The 22,816-nt window shown below is 42.2% G+C and overlaps 1 protein-coding gene and 1 pseudogene across 2 annotated transcripts in view; both read right to left on the minus strand.

Moving 5' to 3' along the window:
• Positions 1-6,537: 6,537 nt before the first annotated feature.
• Positions 6,538-14,013, minus strand: LOC100983096 (adhesion G protein-coupled receptor F5-like; annotated as a pseudogene).
• Positions 14,014-18,991: 4,978 nt separating this feature from the next.
• The window catches only part of LOC117978675 (uncharacterized), a 69,084-nt gene continuing 65,259 nt past the window's right edge, over positions 18,992-22,816 (minus strand). For both annotated transcript variants that reach the window (XR_008619695.2, XM_055091853.3), the window contains 2 exons: positions 20,197-20,311; positions 18,992-19,236 (listed from right to left, as the gene is read on the minus strand). Coding sequence is in view for 1 of the 2 variants with exons in the window: in XM_055091853.3 (XP_054947828.1) it covers positions 19,199-19,236; positions 20,197-20,311 (153 nt within the window). In the remaining variant the exon portion in view is untranslated. The remainder of the gene's footprint in view (positions 19,237-20,196; positions 20,312-22,816) is intronic.

Below are 22,816 nucleotides of genomic sequence, written 5' to 3' on the forward strand. Positions count from 1 at the left end.
CCTCTCTGTGCTTAGCTTTTTCCTCTAGAAATGCAAAGAAAAAGAATATTTAGTTGCTTTTGGTTTGCTATAGAGTTTAAATGAGATTATACGCATAAAAATCTTAGAACAGCAGCAGGTACACAGAAAGGGCTCAAAAAATGTTGGTTAATATATTTATATAGTTACCAGCCATTTCCATTTGAGGGTAAATTTAAGTTACTGTGTTTCTCACCCAGAGGTGTATTTGCATACCTTTTCTCTCCTTGAGATTAACCTGAGATTAATCTTCTTAACTTTATCTGTCTTTGAGATTTCTGTTTTTGTAAAAGGAATGTCCAACATGAAGGAGAAGGTGTGAGAGCTATTCCGAGGGTATAGGAGCAACAGGTCAAGGTGCATGACATCCCCCCAAACTGGGAAGCTGTCTGCCTCATTACTTAAGGCCAGTTCAGCTTGTCCCTCTACACCAAGGACCAGCCCTGCCGGCAGTTGGCCCTGTTGACTTCTCCTGGGTCTTCTCAGATCACACGTTAGCAATGTGTGCTCAGAGGATAGGAACTTGCCATCCAGCCTCAGCTGCTGGCTGGACTGTCAGATTGCCCTGGGATAGCTGCAGATTCATCTGCAGATTCATGATGGATTGAAAATGAAAATCCAGGCCAGCAGTGGCTTTCAATGGATGAATTAGGAAAGGGAATAAGACCACCTATGTTAATCCTTTTGCAGCTGCCTTGATGGAAAAAGTATTGGGTTCCCATGAAACACGGAAGGCACCCATTTTTCTTCCTCAAACGACCTTCCAGCAGCCTATCTGGAATGGGTGAACCAGATCTTTTCTGGGGCTTTCAGCTTTGCTGTTAGTGCCATAAATGAGATTCAGTCAGTAAGGGGGGGACAGAGAAAGGAAGGAGCTATCTCAGCGAGTATGCCTCAGAAATGTATGCCTGCCTGCAGGTGTGCTATGCACACTTGTAAACCAGTCTCTGAGACAGGTCTCAATCAACTTAGAAGTTTATTTTACCAAGGTTAAGAACATGCCTGGAAGAATGGAACACACAATCACAGAGACAGCCTGTGGTCTGTGTATTTCTGCAAAGATATTTTGAAGGTTTCAGTATTTAAAGGGGAAAAGTGGAGGCGAAAGAGGGAGGGTATGGTCACATGGCATAATCCATGCATTGCAGGAGAAAAGGAGCAGGTAGGAAAATAGTCAGTGATGTATTCATCTCAGTAAATCAGTACTTTACATAAAAGGTGTACCTAGTGTAGCTCTCTGTGGAGATATCTGGCCTTTCATTTGTTAGCTATTTTCTTAGCAATAGAAGGAAAAGGCTGTTTCTTGCATGGCTCAGCTTCCATCTTACTTTTTTCCTTTTTGCATAGTGATTGGGGGCCCGAAATTTCCTTTGCCTTTCACGCACCGAAACGACGTGACTGGGATTTCTCTCCCTCCACAGTCCTACGTGGCTTTCTGACTACCCTTTCCCCTGTAAGGATCATAATATGAAAGTTAGGAGGCGGGAGTGAAAGAGATTTTTTTCATTTCTGGTTTCTGTTATCCACTATGCCTTGACCTTCGCTCTGCCCATATGATCAAATGACTTCCTGAACGTAGCCCACTGGGCGCGTCATCCGCGGGACTGACTCTGCCTCCCACGGGCTTCCTGAGGCCGGACCGCCGCGGGGACGCCTCCTCTCACGCCCACCAGGGGCGCGCGAGCCTCAGGAGACGCCAGCAGTGGTTGCGGAGCTGCGGTGCTGGAAGCCAGCTGTCACTCCAACCCAGCTGGAGATTCCTGTCGGGAATGCTTGGGATAGGACAGTTGTGAGGGAGCCCCTGGGGCATGGGAAAACCCTCACAATTCCAGAAAAAACAGAAAACGCATGCACAGTTTTTCTCGGTTAATCAAAGTCAAATTCCTTTTCCCGCAACTGCTGGGGTGCCGGCTGGCTGGCAGGATGGAAGAACCAGGATGGCACCAATCAAAATCCGAAAAAGGCAGGGTCCAAAGTCATTCCTGGGTTTTGTTGTTTAATGTCATCGGAAGTGGGCCGTGACAGCAATCTGCCCACCACTTGCCCAATCAGGTGCTCTTGACTTTCATACTGAGAATAAAGCCATTTTTCCCCCCGGGCTCCTGGGTTTGTTCTGTTTAGGCTTCAATAGTCACCGGCATCCTTCACATGGCTCTGCATGACAGAATAAAAACCCTGGGGTGGGAACAGGCTCATGTATCTCCTAACCATGCCACCATGTGTGCAGAGGGACCTGTCATGGACACTGGTGGCCTTTCAACTTCATTTCAAAGTTTACGGTAAAAGGGGAAAAATGGGTGTGTATAAAATTATTTAAGAATAATCCCAGCACTTTGAGAGGCCGAGGCGGGTGGATCATGAGGTCAGGAGATCGAGACCATCCTGGCTAACACGGTGAAACCCCGTCTCTACTAAAAATAAATAAATAAAAAAAAATTAGCAGGGCGTGGTAGCGGGCGCCTGTAGTCCCAGCTACTCCGGAGGCTGAGGCAGGAGAATGGCGTGAACCCGGGAGGCGGAGCTTGCAGTGAGCCGAGATGGCGCCACTGCACTCCAGCCTGGGGGACAGAGTGAGACTCCGTCTCAAAAAAAAAAAAAAGAATAGACAGGACGGTTGTGTCTGAATCATAGGACACCATGACCAAGGCCCCCACGCCCACCCCGGACACATACAGATGGTATTTGGAGATCAGAACTTGTGTCTGGCATAGAGCGGACTTCGGGAGTTGGCCCATCTCCCCTCTTTTCTTCTTCTGTCCACTAAAAGTGGGAAACTTGGTTTCCCTCTAGAATGTGCTAGAGGATAAATAGAGCCCTCACATCCTTTATATTCATCTATAGGACATGAGGGCTCTATTTTCAGCTGTCAATGAAAATTTCAAGCCATCCTCACACAAATGTTGGAACAGGCATCTGTTTGTTTGCCAGACAATTGGTTCTGAAAACTTTACTTCAAGGACCCTTGTTTAAACCTTCTATAACGTGCTGGATCTTTGCACACGGCTTGGGAGTGCGGATGGTGTGAGGGAAGCCATCAGCCCTGCCAGCCAGTTGAGCTCAGGGGCGAGCTGCCGGCCTCCCCCATACCTGGAAGATGGAAAGGATCCCCCATACCTGGAAGATGGAAAGGATCGTTCGCTGTTTGGAGAATAGAGCTGCGTTCTGGGTGACATGCGGAAGCCTGAGAGGCAGCAGCACCGCATTGCAAGAAGGCAAACAATTACTACAGAGACAGTGTTGCTGGAAGTCAGGGACCCCAAACGGAGGGACCGGCTGAAGCCATGGCAGAAGAACGTGGATTGTGAAGATTTTATGGACATTTATTAGTTCCCCAAATTAATACTTTTGTAATTTCTTATGCCTGTCTTTACTGCAATCTCTAAACATAAATTGTAAAGATTTCATGGACACTTATCACTTCCCCAATCAATACCCTTGTAATTTCCTATTCCTGTCTTTAATCTCTTAATCCCCTGTCAGTTGAGGAGGATGTATATCGTTCCAGGACCTTGTAATAATTGCGTTAACTACACAAATTGTACAGCATGTGTGTCTGAGCAATACGAAACGTGGGCACCCTGAAAAAAGAAGAGGATAACAGCAATTGTTCAGGGAATAAGAGAGATAACCTTAAACTCTGACCTCTGGTGAGCCGGGCAGAACAGAGCCATATTTCTCTTCTTTCAAAAGCAAATGGGAGAAATATCGATGAATTCTTTTTCCCAGCATGGAACGTCCCTGAGAAAGAGAATGCACACCTAGGGGTAGGTCTCTGAACTGGCCCCCCCGGGGCGTACCTGTCTCTTATGGTTGAGATTGCAGAGGTGAAATAAACTCCAGTCTCCCATAGCGCTCCCAGGCTTATTAGGAAGAGGAAATTCCCGCCTAATAAATTTTGGTCAGACCGGTTGATCTCAAAACCCTGCCTCCTGATAAGATGTTATCAATGACAATGGTGCTAACTTCATTAGCAATTTTAATTTCGCCTCCATCCTGTGGTCCTGTGATCTCGCCCTGCCTCCACTTGCCTTGTGATATTCTATTACCCTGTTAAGTACTTGATGTCTGTCACCCACACCTATTCGCACACTCCCTCCCCTTTTGAAAATCCCTAATAAAAACTTGCTGGTTTTTGTGGCTTGTGGGGCATCACAGATCCTACCAATGTGTGATGTCTCCCCCGGACGCCCAGCTTTAAAATTTCTCTCCTTTGCACTCTGTCCTTTTATTTCTCAAGCCAGTCGACGCTTAGGAAAATAAAAAAGAACCTACGTGATTATCGGGGCAGGTCCCCCGATAAGACAGCTCACGAGATCTCATTAGATATTTCATTGTTATAGTATGGAAAGGAAGCATATTTGTGTGCTGGCATACATGATGTGATTTTAAATCCCAAGTGATAATTTTAGAAACCAACAGAACCTAATATTAAAGCTAAACTACTGTCCTCTTGAAATGATGAGACGCTATTCCGGTTGCCCTTTTAAAAACACAATCAAGAGGTAAGTTCCCTGTAAGTTCCACCTTCATTTTGGACACTTGAAGAATCAGTCTTTTACTGGCCTGGGTCACTCACTGGGTTTTCTCTTTTGGATGAGGAGGGCTTATTTGACTTCACCATCACATGGCACAAAATAAATGCATTCCACCTACCTGGCATTTCTAGGACCACCTATTTCTTTTTTTCTTCAAATGATTGTGACTTTCTGCTCCATTCACCTCAATAACTCACCCACACCTCCTTTCTATACTTAGCAATTACTGTAATCTTTCTCATCTCCATGTAACTTTTTTTTTTTTTCCTGAAGCATTCCAACATGGATCTCTTTGAAATTCTCTATACAAACCACAAAAGGCCGTGACTTCCCACAGTCTTTCTTAATTTCTGGCCTTAGCGAAAACCTGAAAACCCCACAGACATTTATTTAACCATTTCCCCATGCAAACAATAAGAAGTGGGGGAGGAGGATAGCAGACATCTGGCTTACTCAGGAGATGATGTGTTAGTCTGGACTTAGAATATTCCCAGAGAATATTCCTGTAATCTGTATTAGCTTCTCATTTGTGAATGTTCTAACCTCACAGACTCTGACTCATTAGGACAAAGCCCTTTGCAAGAAACTGACTTAATGGAAAGCTCTTAATGCAAGAAAGTTTAGGCTCAGGGAATGGACTTTATACACTGAGAGATGTCAGGAACACAGGGAAGCACTGGGCACCTTACGAACAAAGTAGATCGCACAACTCCATGTGCCTTCATTCTCAGGAATCTGCTACTAATAGCCTTGTAATCATTACTGATTGAGAGATGGCAACCTCAGGGCCAAATGAGGCTCCTGCATTCATAAAATTCTCAGCTTCATAACTGCTGTTCTACAATTTTGAATTCTACTGTTCATTTTAGGATTTTCCTGGGAAAGCGTAGTGGCTGGGCTAATGTGTATTGCAGTGGGCAGAAAACCAGCAAGTGTTTCTCCAATTATTTGCTTTCATAGCTTTTCTGGAATTTGGACCCAGTGCTGTGGCTTGAAAGGGTGAAACACATGCATGCATGTATGTGCACATGTGCACAAGTGTGCATGTGTGTATTTGTGTGTGTTGGGGATAAGGGAACATGCCCCAGTTAACAAATGGAGCAGTGGGCCAGATCCACATCCTGTGTAACTCCCACAGGCTCCTGCTATGATGAAAGTTCCCTTCACAGGGTTGAACACAGTGATTCCCCAAGGGATCCTGGCTGAAGTGGGTGGAAGTTCAGCGTTTCTTGCCCCACTGAATTTTTGAACATGACAACCACATCCTGCTCCTGATACTGTGTGCTTTCCTTGATTGATCATGTCAAGATAGCCCTGCTAACATCGTGCTCCAAGCCTGGCTCGATTCTTCTTGATATAACTCCAGGAACCAAATCAGTCAAAGGCCTTCTTTCTCTAATTCTAATTCTAATTCAAGGGATTTCCCCCAACCCAACCTCTGTCTCCATCTTCTTAGTATCAAGCTCTGCCCAAAGTTGATCATTCCTGAAGAACAAGGCATGCACTTATAGCATAACAATGATTTCCTTTAGGGACTTTCAGTAATGCACCATTCATTTGGGACAGTGATGTGACAATTCTCAGGCAAATGTGGAAGTAGATGTCTATGTAATTTGTGAATATGTAGAAATAAAGAGTTCATTTACATCAACTGTCCCACCTCTGTCCCATACCTCTCCTTCCCCATGAAGAAAAGAGAGGCAGAAGTAGAATTTAAGTAGAATTTAAAATTAAAAATAAAAAGAAGATACTTTAAAGGTTAAAATATTAAAAGAAAACTCCTTTGAACCTCAATAAAGAAATGGCTGTTGAATCTCAGCCTCTTTTGCCCCATCTTCCTAATGGCTGGGCCCATTTCTGTTGCCACACAGCCCACATATCCTAAGTAGCCCCACATCTCTATTTTTGTCTCATTCTCCTTTTGGGATCGGACTTTTATTTGCAATGTAGGGTTGCTGTATCAATAGCACATGGTTAACTCTAATATGGATGCAATTTTCATAAGTATTTATATTTTTTAATGAAATACATACACATGAAAAAAAGCACACATGCAGATAATTCACAAACAATCAAATCCTTGGGAAAGTCTCTGCCATTTGTTCAACAAGGTCAAGTGTCATTGGCAGCATAGAACAGCCAAATGTAAAATTTCTTTCCAGGAGCTTTCCAAGTGGTTGGAATAAACACAAGTTAGACCATGCAAAATGCTTAATGTATATTGGTCTGGGAAAGTAAAGATGGAAACAGAGAATACCTAGGGAGCTATGCAACACACCAAGGGCCATTATCCACAGTAACAATAACAGTGACAACAGCAATAATAATGTACAATGCAATAAGATTATTAAAATCTATTCTATAATGCACAGAGAAGTACCTGCTTGAAGCCATTAAATATATGACAGGGTCTGTCTTCAGTGCAATATATCAAATTTGGCAAGTGAAAGGTATATAAAACATATATTTTTTGCTTTCAAAATATGGAACGAACTAAAATACAAGGCTTTTCTGATAAACGATAAAAATTCAATCAGCACTTGGATCTAATGATGTATCTTTATAATACTTCCTCTGCAGATACATTCACTTAGTTCAAACCTTAACATACAAAGTTATCCTCAGGAGAATCATATTTCCTTCCATTCATTTCTTATAAATATTATTATCCACTTGAAGTCGTTCTGATGAAGGAATTTCTTCCCTATTTTTTCAGCCTTTTTTTTCTCCTCTTAGCTAAGAAGACATCAGGAAGACACTGCCCAAAGTATTCACTCCCCATGACTTACTTTCAGTTTCCATTTTTGAGCCATTAAAAAAAAATTCTCAATGTTGCACTATCTGAGTGATTATATTAGATCATTAACATGGAAATCTTAAAACGTGGCCCTTAATGTTGTTTGTCTATATTTGTTCCTATTTTCATCTTTCTCTTTTTCTTCTTTTTCCCTTTCTTCCTGTTTCCCTCCCTTCTTTCCTTCCTTTCTTCCTTCCTTCCTTCTTAGAATTCACTGAAGTATTTCCTAGGTTGTCTTTTACTTACTATTTTAATCAAAGCTTATCTTAGTGCCCAATGTGTAGAAAGTGAAAATGTCTCTTTGAAATTCTATATTACAGTATAGACAGAGAAGTTGGGCCTTCGGGGGCTTGAGTTTCACTTAAATACTATACACATGTAGTATCACACAAGGGGGAGGGGGAGGGGGAGGGAACAAACATAAACATAACAATTATTTTCAGTCTGTCTTTACAAAAGAAAGCCTCTTCTCTATGAAAGTCTTTTTGGCATCTGCTCCTGGAAACCTGCCCCAAGAACACGTTCTCCATTGCTTTGCAAGGATCTCTTTTTAAAAGCACATCCATCCACTGTCCCCAGGAGGTCACGTATGTTGGATTATCCCGTTCTTAGTTGAGCAACGAATAAGCACTGGATGAGTTTTCCAGGGATGAGCTGGTTGCTTCTGGGGTGGCAACATTATATGTTCCTGAAAAAAAGAGCAGCAACTCAGCCTTGAAGACAAGCCATCATGAACTTTGGGGTGTGAACATCTCCTAAGGGACCCAGGGGAGCAGTGGTCTAGGCACTAGGTAAACTCAGCCATGCCTGGAAACCAACCCATACCTGCCCTCCTCCCAAGACCTAGAAATGCCAGAGAACTAACAGAGTTGTCATTCTCATGCATGTGTGGCAGCCAACAAGCAGTCACTACTTCACATCATACCAGCAGCCAGGTTTCTACAAAGGACAGGAAGATGTCAAGGTGGGAAGCCCTCCATATGCCATCACATGCATGGTCTGGGAACATCTGCATGAGGGAATCTCCCTGGTCCTCTTGGGTTGTGGTGACTTAAGGAAGCTCTTGGGAGGCACCTGGAAGCTCTACTGAAAGTGGAGGTTTGTAAAGAGAGTAAAGGGAAAGAAAAGAGAAAATTATAGGGAGAGAAAAGGCAGGACCAGAAAAGAAGCAGGAGTCAGGAACGTCAACAGAACTGCTGAGAATCAGTGCAGCAAGGAAGGCAGCCTCTGAGCAACTGCACAGGCTTGTGTCTGCGTGGAGGTGGGGACTGTGCACAGGGAGTGGGTGGAGAGTGTGTGTCGGGCAAGAAAAGGGTTGAAGTGCCCACCCTACCATCAAATTGCTGAACCGCCACCGCTAACAAAGTTTCTGTCATGGCCTGGGGGGATCTTAGGGGCTGCTGACAACATAAACCAAATTACGGTACTTATGGGGCCCCCCAAACATGCCCAATTGGGACTTTCATAATCAGAAGTGAAGGTCCCCCAGTTTCATAGGTAATTCATTAAATTGAAGCAGAAAAGAACCCAAGTCCTCTGGAGTTTTAACAGTTATAGGCATTCAAAAAATTTGCTTGTATGTGAAAAGCCTTAATCTGGAACATTGATGCATTTCTCAACTCTGCATTTGTGAGATCTGTTGAGTTTCAAAAAGCTAGAAGAAATCCTGGGGCTTATTTTCCTGTCAGGGAGGGATGGTGGCATGGGACAGGGGTTTCAATTTGCTAGAATAGCTAAGATCTGTTGCCCAAAGTTATTAATTCCATTCATTTCATATCTCCAAGGTAGAAATTTAACTGTGAATATTTCTAATAGAATAACTAACTAGGGTGTTCCCTTATGTAATGCATGCACACTTCTATGTGCTTCCATGTGTAACACAAGCACACTTTATAAAAGGAACACAAAAGGAAAACAAACCTACATAGTGAGATCCTGTAGTAAGATTTTCTAAATGTATTCTTTGCTGCCCCGTAACCCTGAAACATGACCTATCTACTCTTATTTGACATAATTTGAGAAGAACTCTGTGTTTGACAAGGCCAGCAATTTACAGTTCTTATTTTGATGGATGATATTTTGACAGACGGCTCTCCAAATCATTGTCTAGATTCTCCAAATCTTATTCTTTATGAGTTATTATAAGTTCCCAACAAAGGCAGCTGCCCTCTGTACCCACTTTTTGGTGATTTGTGAAAATGTAAGTTCCTCTATTTAACCTCTACCCCAAAAGAGGACATTTTAGGTAAATGCCATTAGTGGGGTGAAAGAGTAGGGGTGTTGAGGCTCCCCATTTGACCAAATGTGTTCTGGGCAAGCAGGGAGAACATAGAGGCCACTACTCACCTGTTTTACCAAACAAACTGTTAAATCTCCTTGATATTGGAGAACTCATAGAAAACACAGGTGTGGATGAACCCAGGGATGTTGACTAGAAGAGAGAAAAAAAGGGAAAATCACAAAGCAAATTTGTGGGACCAAAGCTGTTTACATCCCTAGGAGGATTGATTTTCCACCCTCTAGTGGTCACTGCCGGCATCTCTAGTCCCACCCCCAGAGGTCACATTAAAATACTGGAATCATGTCATCTGTATTAGAAAAATAACTGTCAAATACAAGTTTTATTGTTTGTTAGGCTTCTAGTATTTTCTGACATGTGAAAGGCAGTCAGATATATCCAAGGGCAATAGTTATGTTCCAAAATGAACTATAGAAAATTTTATCCATTATTATTCTTCAACTTGTTTTCTCTAATGCCTTGAATCCCCCCAGAAGACTGCTTCTCATTGAACATTTGATTTCAACCTTCAGTTTATATCATATATTATTTTAAACCCTATTTAAATATGTGGAGTAGCATCTCAATGACAGCTCTATGGCTCTGTTTAATAGGCAGAATGACTTGAGAAGCAAAAACAATGGAATGATCTATGCCAAATATAGCTGTTGAGGGAGATGGGTTTGAGGATGCAATATATTTAGCCTAATTGATCAAAATCCTGAAGAAAAAATGTAGTACTCTTTACTTCAGAATGCTAGTGGAATACATGAGGTTATAAAATGAAAAGTCTCTGCAGAGAAAAGGTTTACCTTTGAGTGCTGTGAAGACCATCTCAACAATGAAAACTTATTCAGCAAAGCTTCCTGTACCTGCATTGTTAAAAAGAAGCTATCATAACTTCAACATGCCAGAAGCACTTCACGCTTTTCTAGAAACATGAAACTGTCATTGCTCTTACCTTCAGATCCTAGAGGCATCCAAAGAGTAAACTGAATAATCCCTGAGGAAAAAAGATTAAAAAGAAGTGCATTTTAATTATAGTCTATTGTCCAGCAAAAGAGAAAGTACTATTAACCTGGTGTTAAATTTGTACTACTTCTTTTTCTATCTGAGTTTATGGAATGAGTCCAGTACATGATACTGTTCAATGAGAGGCAGTTGGTCCACACCAAGGGACTCTAAATGTTATGATGTTAGGAGGATATTTTCTATTTTCCCATTTTCCTTTGGTTGAGAACTGGAGGTCCTGTTGGTTATGCTATTTATACACCTCTTGTGTCTACAATATTCCTCACATAGTTGTGATGAGAATCTTGGCTATGGGGTGGGATAACTAGTTCCTTCCAAATGAGGCATATCATGAAGGTCATTACATATGAACTTTATAGCTTGGAGACACAGGCCCAGTAGCAGAAATTAAGGTTCATATGTTCTTGGCACAAGCATCCTGAAAGCAGTATCTCAAGTGCACCTCCAGCCTCTGCCTCTTCACAAGCTCACAGTGGCCTCAATCCTTGGGCAGGTTTTTTCCTATATTACCACCTCTCCACTGGGTGAAACAGAATTAATCACTTCCTTCCTTGTGGTTTAAAGGCTTGCTATCTATACCTCTGTTATATTTCTTCTAACAAACTGGTCTGCATTGTAATTAGTTACGTGCTGCAGGAGAGCAAAGAAGATGTTTTTTCATTGTAGTACAATCAAGCAGGTTGTCTGGCATTCACAGGACATTCGTTCTTTGATTTTTGATGTTTCCAGAGAAGCTGCTATGTGGTACACAGGATTTATTTCATTCAAATGATTATTGAGAACCTACTCTGTACCAAGGTCTCTATCAGGCATAGAGGTATAGTGATGAACAAGAAAAGGGCAATCCCTGTCCTCACAAAGACAGGATTTTCATTTAGGAGATAATAGACTGCATCAAGATAATCTTAGACAAATGGGGATTTTCCTATTACTGGTGTAATCAGGGTATTTAGCAGAGACTGGGAAATGACACTAAATTATAATGTAGGTGATAAAAAGCATGAGGTTCCATAGGATCAGAAGAATGTGTTCTTTCCATCTCATTGAATTCTCATTATTACTACTCTTTAGAGCTGAGGCTTCCTCTGGGCTGAAATCCTTCCCCATTCCTACTCTTGTTTGTGTTTCTATCATTAATTTGTCCTACAGGGATAAAATCTTCCTGAAAGTCCCGCACTGTAAAACTCACCTGGAAGACATTGAGGATGGCAAATACGATATGGAACACAAGGTTGGTCCCTGGGAACACAGTGGTGAGATCAAAACCCCAAGTGAGGCCCCAGAGTGGCGTGAGGACCCCAGTGCTCTTGCTGATCTGAAACAGGCTGCTCTTCTCCTGCTTGCATGGCTTGTCTCCAATGGAAGGCCTCAGGATCTTGGTGATGACCACAATAGTGATGGTTATGTTCACCACCACAATGATCAGTGCTGGGATGGCAAAAGCCAGCAGGGCCTTGGTGTCCTCCCAGTTGAGCCAACAGACATTCTTCCTCATATAGACTTCCCAGGGCTGGGTGGCTCCCAGCATGATGACCGAGATGGCAGGTAGGGCAGCTGTAGCCAAGACAGAAGGCAATGGCTTTCTGAGTGGACCTGCTTGTTTCGTGCAGAATGAAAAGCAGGCGATAGAACAACATGAGGCCCAGTGTCAGCATCCAGAAGAAGATGCTGAGGTAGAAGAAGTGGATGAAGAAGTTGGCAGCCACACAGGCTGTCTTGCAGAGTATGTAGTGATTGTCCTGGATGGCAGCGACCACAATGAACCAGGTGTTGGCGACCAGAACGGAGGCAGCAATATTCACTATGCAGGTGTGGCGCATATAGGAAGTCTGGTTCTTGGTCACTGATTTCCACACCACAGTTTCCACAACTAGACAGGCCACCAAGCTGAAGATGGAAAAGCCCACCCCAACATAAGAAATAATATCCAATAGTATTCCCAGGAGAGAACCAGGATCTGGGGAGTCAGGGGACATGAGAATGGAGAATGATGTTAGGTGGTCACAGATACAGGTGACATTGTCCCCATCACCTTCTTCAACATAGCACCCACTGCTGTCCCACCCCGCCCCGTGTTGTTGGAAAGCCTGAAGTTCCAGAAGACACATGTTGTTTCGCCGCCTGAAGGGCTGTTGTTCTTAAAAGTCATTGAAATCCTGAATGGCATAGTCACATTGTGGCTGACAGTGGTCATCATCACTAAGCTCTCTGCAAAATTATTTTCCTGGATACCCTGGGCAAGGATGGCTTGGAGAGTTGGGAAAGCCATGGTGACAATAGGTGAATCTGATGGCAAGTTTTCTAGATAGCTCTTGTCAATGACCACATTGCCCCAGAGGTCAAAGTATGGGAAAACAAACCTCTGTTGATAGATTTTTGGGTGGCTGGACATGATTACCATGCTGCTCATCTGCACATTAGTTTGGGAGAAGGACAAAGGAGGGCTATTTCCTAATTGTAGTGCTTGGGAAAATCTTTCCACTGAATGTAGTAGCTGTGAACTCTGATTGGTCCACTGCTGTTGTAAAACCTTCCAGGTGTTCAAGACGGGCTTCCCAAGGATGACATTAACCGTAGAGAGCACGTGCTGAAAGTGAAATGGTATGGGGTCAAACTAACCAAATTCTTTCAATCATAAAAAAGAAAAAAACAACATCTTCCTAGAAACTGATTGCATAAAGGTAAGAGGAAACGAGAAAACAAAACTGAGACATCACAGGCAGTGGGGATGTATGACCTTCTTATGGCAGAGTTTAGCAGAGGATGGGTCCCCAAGACTGAAAGATGTCAGTAAGCACTTAGCAATGGTGACAGTGAGAGTCACACCCACTACACACCCTACTCTCTAAGGTCAATTCAGCAGGCTGGTAGGGATGTTTACTATTTTATTTTATTTTATTTTAAATCTTAAGCCTGTATTTTTAGTAGAGATGGGGTTTCATCATGTTAGCCAGGCTGGTCTTGAACTCTTGACCTCAGGTGATCCATCTGTCTCAGCCTCCCAAAGTGCCTGTAATCCCAGCTACTTGGGAGGCTGAAGCAGGAGAATCGCTTGAACCTGGGAGGCAGAGATACATTTTTCCTGCTGCCCACTCTTCTCCCTGCTGCAGTCCCCTTTCTCCTGAGCACATGTCTGGTTGTAGCTCTGGCCTTCCAAGATTATAGCTCCTGCTGACTGGTGACTTACAGGTGTGCATATCTCGTGACCTCTGGAATAATGGCTGGCAGTCTTTTATGTCTACACCTTTGCAGAATTCAGGCTCCTCTCCTCCCAGCCTGGTGGTCTCTCATTAGCTTTATAAAGGTGGTTGGGTTTTGGAGACGGACTATTATTATTTAAACTGTAAACTACATGTCTCCCAAAGCTAGCCCATCCTAAGCCTGGTAATAATTAAGGCAACATGAAGGTAAAATATAAGAGGGATGTTGGCTATATTACATCTTCCCCACTGCCATAATTTTCTCACTGTTATAATTATTGCAAATGCAGTTTCAATATGAGTTGTTTTTCAATTCAACCTCTGGCATTCTAATTAAAAATGATTAGTTAAACACATGTGCATCTTCTTCCTATTCTACCAACATCCTATTGAAATGACCATGTGATGGACAAAAGAGAAGATATGTGTCCATGCTGAGAACAGGATGCAAAACCTTCAGCAGACTAGAGGGCAGGAGGAGATGGGAACACACTGGGATGTGTAGCCCGAACGATGCAAAGAACAGAGTTGAGGGTGAGATGGAAACCCCTCACAAAAGAAAGATTAAAACAAACCTAGAATCCCAGGCACGCCTCACAAGCAACTGCAGTGCTATTAAAACAAACCTAGAATCCCAGGCACTCATCACAAGCAACTGCAGTGCTATTAAAGGGCTGTTAATGGATCAGCTGGGCCAGTCAGCTTCCCTTCTCCCATCCTGCAACTCCTGGCAGTAGCTGGCAGCAGTTATTTAAAAGAGACCAGCCAAGCCGGTTCCTGAGTGAGTCCAACCACAGTCAGCCCAGGGCCAGCCTTGTGGCTCCCAATCTATGGTACTGAGGGTCACGTTCATTAATTACATTTCCAATGAAACAATAATTGCCTTTAGTAAACTACAGAAGCATAAGTAGAAACGATATTGTAGTAAATGTCTCATATCATTACTTCTGCCAGAAATACCTCTGCCCTTGCATTTTCAAAAGATATTTGCTGCACCCTTTTCTGAAATATACTTTTATAATCTCGATTCCTTCAAAAACCTAATTATTTATTTATTTATTTATTGTATTTGAGACACAGTCTCGTTCTGTCACCCAGGCTGGAGTGCAATGGTGCCATCTCTCTTCACTGCAACCTCTGCCTCCCAGGTTCAAGCGATTCTCCTGCCTCAGCCTCCAGAGTAGCTGGGATTACAGGCGCCCGCCATCACACCCAGATAATTCTGGTACTTTTAGTAGAGACAGGGTTTCACTATGTTGGCCAGGCTGGTCTCGAACTCGTGACCTCAAGTGATCACCAGCCACGGTCTCCCACAGTGTTGGGATTACAGGCGTGAGCCACCTCGCCAGGACCAAAAACCTAACTTTAATTATTTCCCTAGACACTATACGGATTATTTTATTTAGTGCTTTTTTACACCATTACATATACATATAAGGAAAACTGGCATCTTTTACATATTTATTTATTTTTATGCTGTTTTCCTCTAAAAACTATTAAGGCAACTTCCAAAATATATTCTACATAATGAGATTAATAAACAAGTAAAATAAATCAGTAAGAAAATCTAGTTTGGATTGTTATGGGTTAAAAAATGAATACACAAAATATAACATGATATTTGGTCTAATATAGGCTTCCCGTGCCCTCCCCCCTCCCCTCCGGCCACCGCCCCCAACCCCCGCCCCAGAGGACACGAGGACACGGATGCCCGGGTCTGAAGCCATGGCTGGGCAGCTACCCTTGCGCCTGGGACTGCAGAGCTCCCTCCCTACCAGCTCAGAAGCCGGCAGGGCTCTTTCCTTCCTGTTCTCAGCTCCCAGGGGCTCCAGGAAGCGCGCGGCCCTGCGACACCTCCCCTGCTGCAGCTGGCATCTTGGCAGCAGCCTCTCCAGATGGGCCGCTGCCATCAACACCACCCCAACCAGTAATGTGGCTCAACCAGTTCTGCCATCCCACCCAGGAACAGAAGGCAGCAAGAAAACCTCACTTTGATCCCCCTGTGATTCCATCTCCAACCTGACCAATCAGCACTCCCCGCTTCCTGAGCCCCTGCCATATTATCCTTAAAAACTCTGATCCCAAACGCTCGGGGAGACTGATTTGAGCAATAATAAAACTCCAGTTTTCCGCCCAGCTGGCTCTGCAAGAATGACTCTTTCTCTATTGCAATTCCCCTATCTTGATAAATCAGCTCTGTCTAGGCAGCGGGCAAGGGGAACTTGTTGGGCGGCTGTGTGTGTGTGTATGTATATATATATATATATATATATATATATATATATGCACTCACATACATAAATATATGTAATATTTGCAACTGGAAGTAGAACAGGACCTCCTAATCCAGAGACGAGCTCCTGTAGCATCAGGATGACTCCCTGCCAGGTGGAGCCTCCGTTGTGGTCATACTATTGAGGGGGCCCCCACCTGAACGCCAGTCCCCACCCCTGATTCAGCCATTCTACAGATATTTATTCAGATGTTCCAGGAACTATTCTAAGGGCATCAAGTGCTGTTCTTGTCACACGCAAAGGAAGTCCCAAAGGGAAAGTGTCTTTTCCGGCGGTGCCTGCCCCACCTCCAAGCCTGGCACCTTTCGAAATTCATCTTAGGACATTTCCGACAGGTGTTGCTCTTCTTCAGCTTTGTCCTGGCATAATTTTGTCTCCCAGGAGCCTTCATTTTCTTCCTTCATTGATCCTACATGTGCTGTAGCTAACAGGAATTCCTCAGAGCACATAGCCTTTGGATAGCATGGTTTCACGGTTGTCAACTCTGATATGTTTATCTATACTTTGAGCTTCGTGTAGTTTTCATTAGGATTTTGTGAAATGCACAGGATGATGTAGGCTAGAATGGTAGGTTCGATTAGCTATGTTCCTTGACGATTTCACAGTAAGTTATATTTAAATAACAAAACTATTCAGATTTATGCTTCTACAATAAGAGATTTCAGTATTTTTGAATCAAACCATTTTAAGGGTATTTTTTTTTTAATGAAACACTTATTTACTTAAAATGATTACATAACTCTCCCCTTACATGCCACATTTTAGGCAAAATTAACAGCATATTCCTAAAATCCAGCTTACTAAATTGCTTCTCTTGATAGCTTTTTTTTTTTTAAGCCCAGGAAGAATTTCTAACTGGAAGCTTTAATTGTAGTCAGCTATGTACTAGCCAAGGAAGGCAATAAATTGAAAACATGCTGTTTAATTTTGTTGTTGTTTGTTTGGCTGGAGAACACTACAGTTTTATTTCTATTCATAAACCAGTGCTTCCCAACCAGGGCTGTTTTTGCCTCCAGGGAAGAAAATGTCTGGAGACATCTTGGGTTGTCAAAACTGGGGGTTGCTACTGGCACTTAGTGAGTACAGGCTATGGATGCTGCTAAGCATGCCATCTTGCACAGAACAGCCTGTACCCTCTCTTCTCCTCTGCAAGAAGAATTAAAAATTATCTGACTCAAAAGGTTAAGACTGCTAAGATTAAGAAACCCTGCCATCGACCAGTGGAAGTAAAAATTGTAAGGATTTATTATTTCAAATCTATACAGCTTTACCTCATGAGTTTTACTTTTTCTAATTCTCTTTAGGGAAGTTTCTCTTCCCTCTCATTTTCCAAACCAAGTTGTGATTTTTGGCGTGAACTACTCCACCCCACAGCCCAGCTTCTGTGCTTGAAGTTATTGTGGATATGGGCTCCATGCTTGTAGTGGCGAACTTCGAGGCCTATCACATGTGGCCTGTCACGAGTGGTCTGAGCCTACCCCAGACCACTCCATCACATGACCTGTGCATACACCTTACATCATTCCGAAATGCCCTTCACATATGCCCTCTTCCAGAATATAAAACATCTTCCTTGCGTAAATACTTCCAAGGAAAAGCTGGCCACACTCTGACTACCTAAACCCCTTGAAGTTTTGTTCTATGAAAAACATAAATGGTGGTTCAGCTGGCAGCATCCTCAGTAACACTCTTGATATTTTCTATCCTCTAATTTTCTCCATCTGTTTGAGAGAACACACTTTGGGTTATCTAGGGCCTATGCCGAAGGAGGCATTGTGGATAAGTGTGGCTCAGCCCTCCTCAACAAAAAATTACCTTTCAATTCAGGGCAGAAGCTTATGATATTAAAACTCATGTTGTTCCTCGAGAATCTCCTCAATACACTTTCCTCGTGAGCCAGGGGTGAGGGTAACTGGCAAAGCAATCAGGTCTTGGCGCCAACAAAATCCCATTTCATCCCTGAAATACAAGGCCCATCAGGACGTGACATCTGTCTGTATTACTTCCTACTATATAATCCCCAGTAACTAGAACAAAGCAGTTAAACAATATTCAACAGTCAGAAATATATTTATCATATGCTGCTAAAAATACCCCCCATTTTCTAGCTCTCTAATCAGTTAACATGTGCACATTTAAACTACGTCACAGCATTGGATTTGTTCTATCTGTCTGTATGGACACAATTGTGCTGCTGACAATTTAGTCAAGTGTTTCATCTCTATGTAGACAACCATCATGTAAGAATTATTGAGAATTTCCTAACATCATGGTGGCAACTGGCAGCTATTGTTCTGAAATTTTCTAGCTCTGAAAAATTTTAGGCCAACATGTTTACAGTAATGTTTTAGTTTAAAGAGCTTGGAAATGGGGTTTCCTGGAATGTATTGGAATAAACCATGTATTTTATTCCCAGTTTTGGGAGACATCTGCTTTCCTTACGTTCCCCAGGCTACCACCATCCAAAAGCAGAAAAGCCATTTAGGGAACCAAGAGTTTTAGTCAAGCTATTTAACTGTCATCAGAAATAAAGAAAACAAATCACCTCTACAGCCTTCTGGGTTAATTTTTGTCAGGTGGTTTGTCTTCATTCAGTGGAAAAGAATAATCTTAACTTCAGGTCATTGGCAGGTCAATAAAAGCTCTAAAGCTAAATTTTCACCAAAATCTCAGTTGAGATAAGTAATATTTAAGGATTATTTGGAAGAATACGCTCCACTGATTTCTGTAATAACCAAAGATTCAATACTGGATTAATCCAAACCATCGTATAACTCCATACTCAAGCCATATTGTCTTGATTGCCCAAGAAATTGCTTTTAAGAAATTGTCATATATTTATGGTCCAAAACGTGTTTATTATAGTTTTATTGTTGAGGACAATGTCCCCTTTATCGCTTGGTGACTCCAATTAAAGGCCCCAATATACATTGCTCTCAGACTTGATTTTGACAACAAAACCTCTCACATAAAATACTGAAAGTATGAATGTTAGAATTCTTTTTTATTTCCGGGAAGCTGAGATACAAAAATGGAACCAAAATTCAGTGACGTAGATCTTTATCATATCTTGCGTGGTCCTCTGAAATAGGAAGAAAACATTAAATTTTAACTTTTGACTTTAGGGTAAAAAATCACTTTTATACAAATCAAAAACAAACAAGAAAAGAACCCCATACAAATTATAAAGATAAAGGCTGACAAAATTGACCATAATAAAATAAAATTTCTGTGCAACAAGACACTAGGAATAAGTTTGTAAGAAAAGCTAGTGGGAACAAAAAGATATTTACAACATTATTGAAGACATAAAGATTGATATCCAAAATAAAAACCTCTTATTAAAGAGGAAAGAAAAAGCAAATGAAAGTACAAACAGATTAAGAAGAGAAAACATGGCCTGGCGCGGTGGCTCACGCCTGTAATCCCAGCACTCTGGGAGGCCGAGGCAGATGGATCACGAGGTCAGGAGTTTGAGACCAGCCTGGCCAACATGGGGAAACCCCGTCTCTACTAAACATACAAAAATTAGCTGGGTGTGGTGGGGGGCACCTGTAGCCCCAGCTACTCGGGAGGCTGAGGCAGGAGAATCACTTGAACCCAGGAGGCAGAGGTTGCAGTGAGCTGAGATCATGCCACTGCACTCCAGCCTGGGCAACAGAGCAAGATTCCATCTCCAAAAAACAGAAAAAAGAGAGAGAGAAAACATTAATGACTAACAAATGTATCTGAAGATTCTCAGACTCGTTAGTAGTCAAAAAAGTGTACATTATAGCAATGATGAGAGTGCAATTCTCTTTATCTGAACTGGTAAACATAAAAAAGTCAGACAAAATCAAGCATTACTGAAGTGACGATAAAGGAGTTATCTGGTGATGCTGGTGGGAAGATACAGTGGCTGTGCGAGGTGATTCTACAACATGACTTACAGGCGAGTACTCATGCGCACCCTCTGCCCCAACAACCTGACAGCTCTTCCCCTGCCATCTTCCATGGTCCACACAAACATGCATGAGTGTGTCCTGGGCAGCTGCACCCTCACCTTTGTGCATCACAGCAGGGTCCACCTGCTCTGAGTCCTTAAGACATGACGCTATTCTCGGTGTGCTGGTATGTTCCCGACACTGTACAATGGCTCCAATCAGCCCTACTGCTGCCTGGAACAAAGAGAAACTTTGGTTATATAGTGTGTATTTGCATAAAGACCATTTTCAAAGAGCAAGAAGACTATAAAAGAAATAAATCTGTGCCTGTATATAGACTCCCTAAAGCTGTCTCTGGCCTCCAGTTTAAAAACATCTAGACTCTAGCCAGGCCCTTGCCTTTCCTTGAAGCACACTTATCTGCCTAGAATTAGGTGTAAATAATTTTGTTCTATTTCCCACCCCACGATTCTGAAGAACTAGCTCAAATGTACCCAAACTCTGGTACACATTTGTCAATGCTGCCTCTTACAGGACAAAAAAAACTGAGTATTTTCTTTCATACCCTCATTCACTTTCCACATTGAAAATGTGGGATATTCTGTATTTCCACAAGCAGTTCTTTCTCTCTCCTTTGTCTCTCTCCTATTTTTCTTGAAATCCCTACTCTCTCACTCTGTGATTTGTCTAAATATAATAAAGATATAGGTACAAAAAATATTTTACTTTCCTCTTAATTCTACTATGAGAGGAAAGCATTAAGTTCAACGATAAAGGGCAGCTGGTAATTGACCTTAGGTGTAGGGAGAAAGACACTGGTAGGGATGAGGCAAACAAGAAAGTCTGTTTTCCATGTAAAGGGTGGAACAGTTTCTCAGCAATTGCTGAGAATAAGCCCTACGGGTTTGGTCAGGAAAGAGGACCCCTATTACTCTGAGAGAATGCAGAAATCCCTCCATTTTGTCCTTGTTTATTTTCTCTGAGCCCTTGTGATCTGGCCCCAAAGAATTCCTGTGGTGGCAGCAGTAGGTGGTGCCTAGGAGAAACAAAACACTGAGGCCAGGGCATCTTCCTCTCCAGTTGGTGCAGTAGTGATCCCAAGAGGGTGATGCAAACTTTTTAAAGTCTTTTCTCATTTTGCCACCTGTCACCTGGCTCCAAACATGGGTGCAGCCATGAAACACTGTAGCAGAGTACCGTAATCAAAGACCCAGCATTCTGGCCAGAAAACAGAAAAGAGGAGCTCCAGGAAACCAGAAAATATTGGAGACATTGTGGAGAGGAAGGAGTATGAGAAAGTGACACCATAAAGTTTTTAATGAACTGAGCGCATCCCCAAGCTGCATGTGTGTGGGTCTGTTCCTAATTAGTTAACCAAAGATTTTGAGAATGAAGCTAGCAGATTATCATCCGAGTTCCACACTGACCACCAGGACATATCTGAAGAAAACTGGAAAGGCTTTGAAAACTCAACTGATTGTTGGAACCACAGCTCACAAAACAGAGATTGGAACTTGCAGCTTGAATATGACAAGGTCAATTGCTTCTAAAACAAAAATAGCATCCATCTGCCTAATATTTTATGAAGGCCCAGAGCCTCAAAACTTAATGTCCATGACACAATCCAAAATTACAAAAAAACAGATAAACTGTACCCCACATGAGAAAAGACAATCATTACTAAGTAGCTACCAATACTGAGAAGAAAAATAAATTTGAATTACATCACAAGGATTTTAAAACAGCTTTTATAAAAATGTTCCAACAAGTGGTCGCAAACACTTTTTTTTTTTCTTGAGACCGTGTCTCACTCTGTCACCCAGGCTACAGTGCAGTGGCGCAATCTAGGCTCACTGCAACCTCGGCCACCCGGGTTCAAACGATTCTCCTGTCTCAGCCTCCCAAGTAGCTGGAACTACAGGCATGCGCCACCACATCCAGCTAATTTTTGTATTTTTAGTAGAGAAGGGGTTTCACCATGTTGGCCAGATGGTCTCGATCTCTTGACCTCATGATCTGCCTGCCTCGGCCTCCCAAAGTGCTGGGATTACAGGCGTGAGCCACCATGCCCGGTCACAAACACTTTTATACCAATGGAAAACTAGAAGTATCAGAAAATAAATAGAAGATGTAAAAAGGAACAAAATGAATATATTAGGACCAAAAAATCCAATAACTGACATACAAAATTCTAAGTAAGCTTTTTATTACAATAAAACTAAAGAGGTAAGAATCTGTTATCGTGAATATAAATCAACAGAAATTATCTAATCTGAACAATAGAGAGAAAGAAAGATGAAAAAGTCTTGATTAGAGCCTTAGAGACTTGAGGAACAATAACTAAAGTTCCAACACACACGTCATCTGAGTCTCAGAAGGAGAAAAGGAAAAGGAACGCAGTGCTGAAAGAATTTTGAAAACCTAACTGGAAAAATTACCCAAATTTGGCAAAAGGCAAACATTAATTGAACTAAAAGAAGAAATCAACAAATGTACAATTATGATTAGATAATTCAACACTCCTCTCTCACTAATAATTAGTGAACATTTGAAATTAATTGATGGTAAGTTTGATTAATTCTGAGATTTTTAGCAGTATTGTTTATCACATAGAATTAACAGATCATTTCTGTATAGCAGACAAAAATACATTCTGAGCCATATGTAATAGTTCATCACACAAAATGTTGAGTTAATGCCAGTCAGAATGTCTCTCTTCTTCCAGTACAGGGATTACAA

The sequence above is a fragment of the Pan paniscus genome, chromosome 11 (assembly GCF_029289425.2).
Source record: "Pan paniscus chromosome 11, NHGRI_mPanPan1-v2.0_pri, whole genome shotgun sequence".
In the NCBI taxonomy this organism is placed as follows: Eukaryota; Metazoa; Chordata; class Mammalia; order Primates; family Hominidae; genus Pan; species Pan paniscus.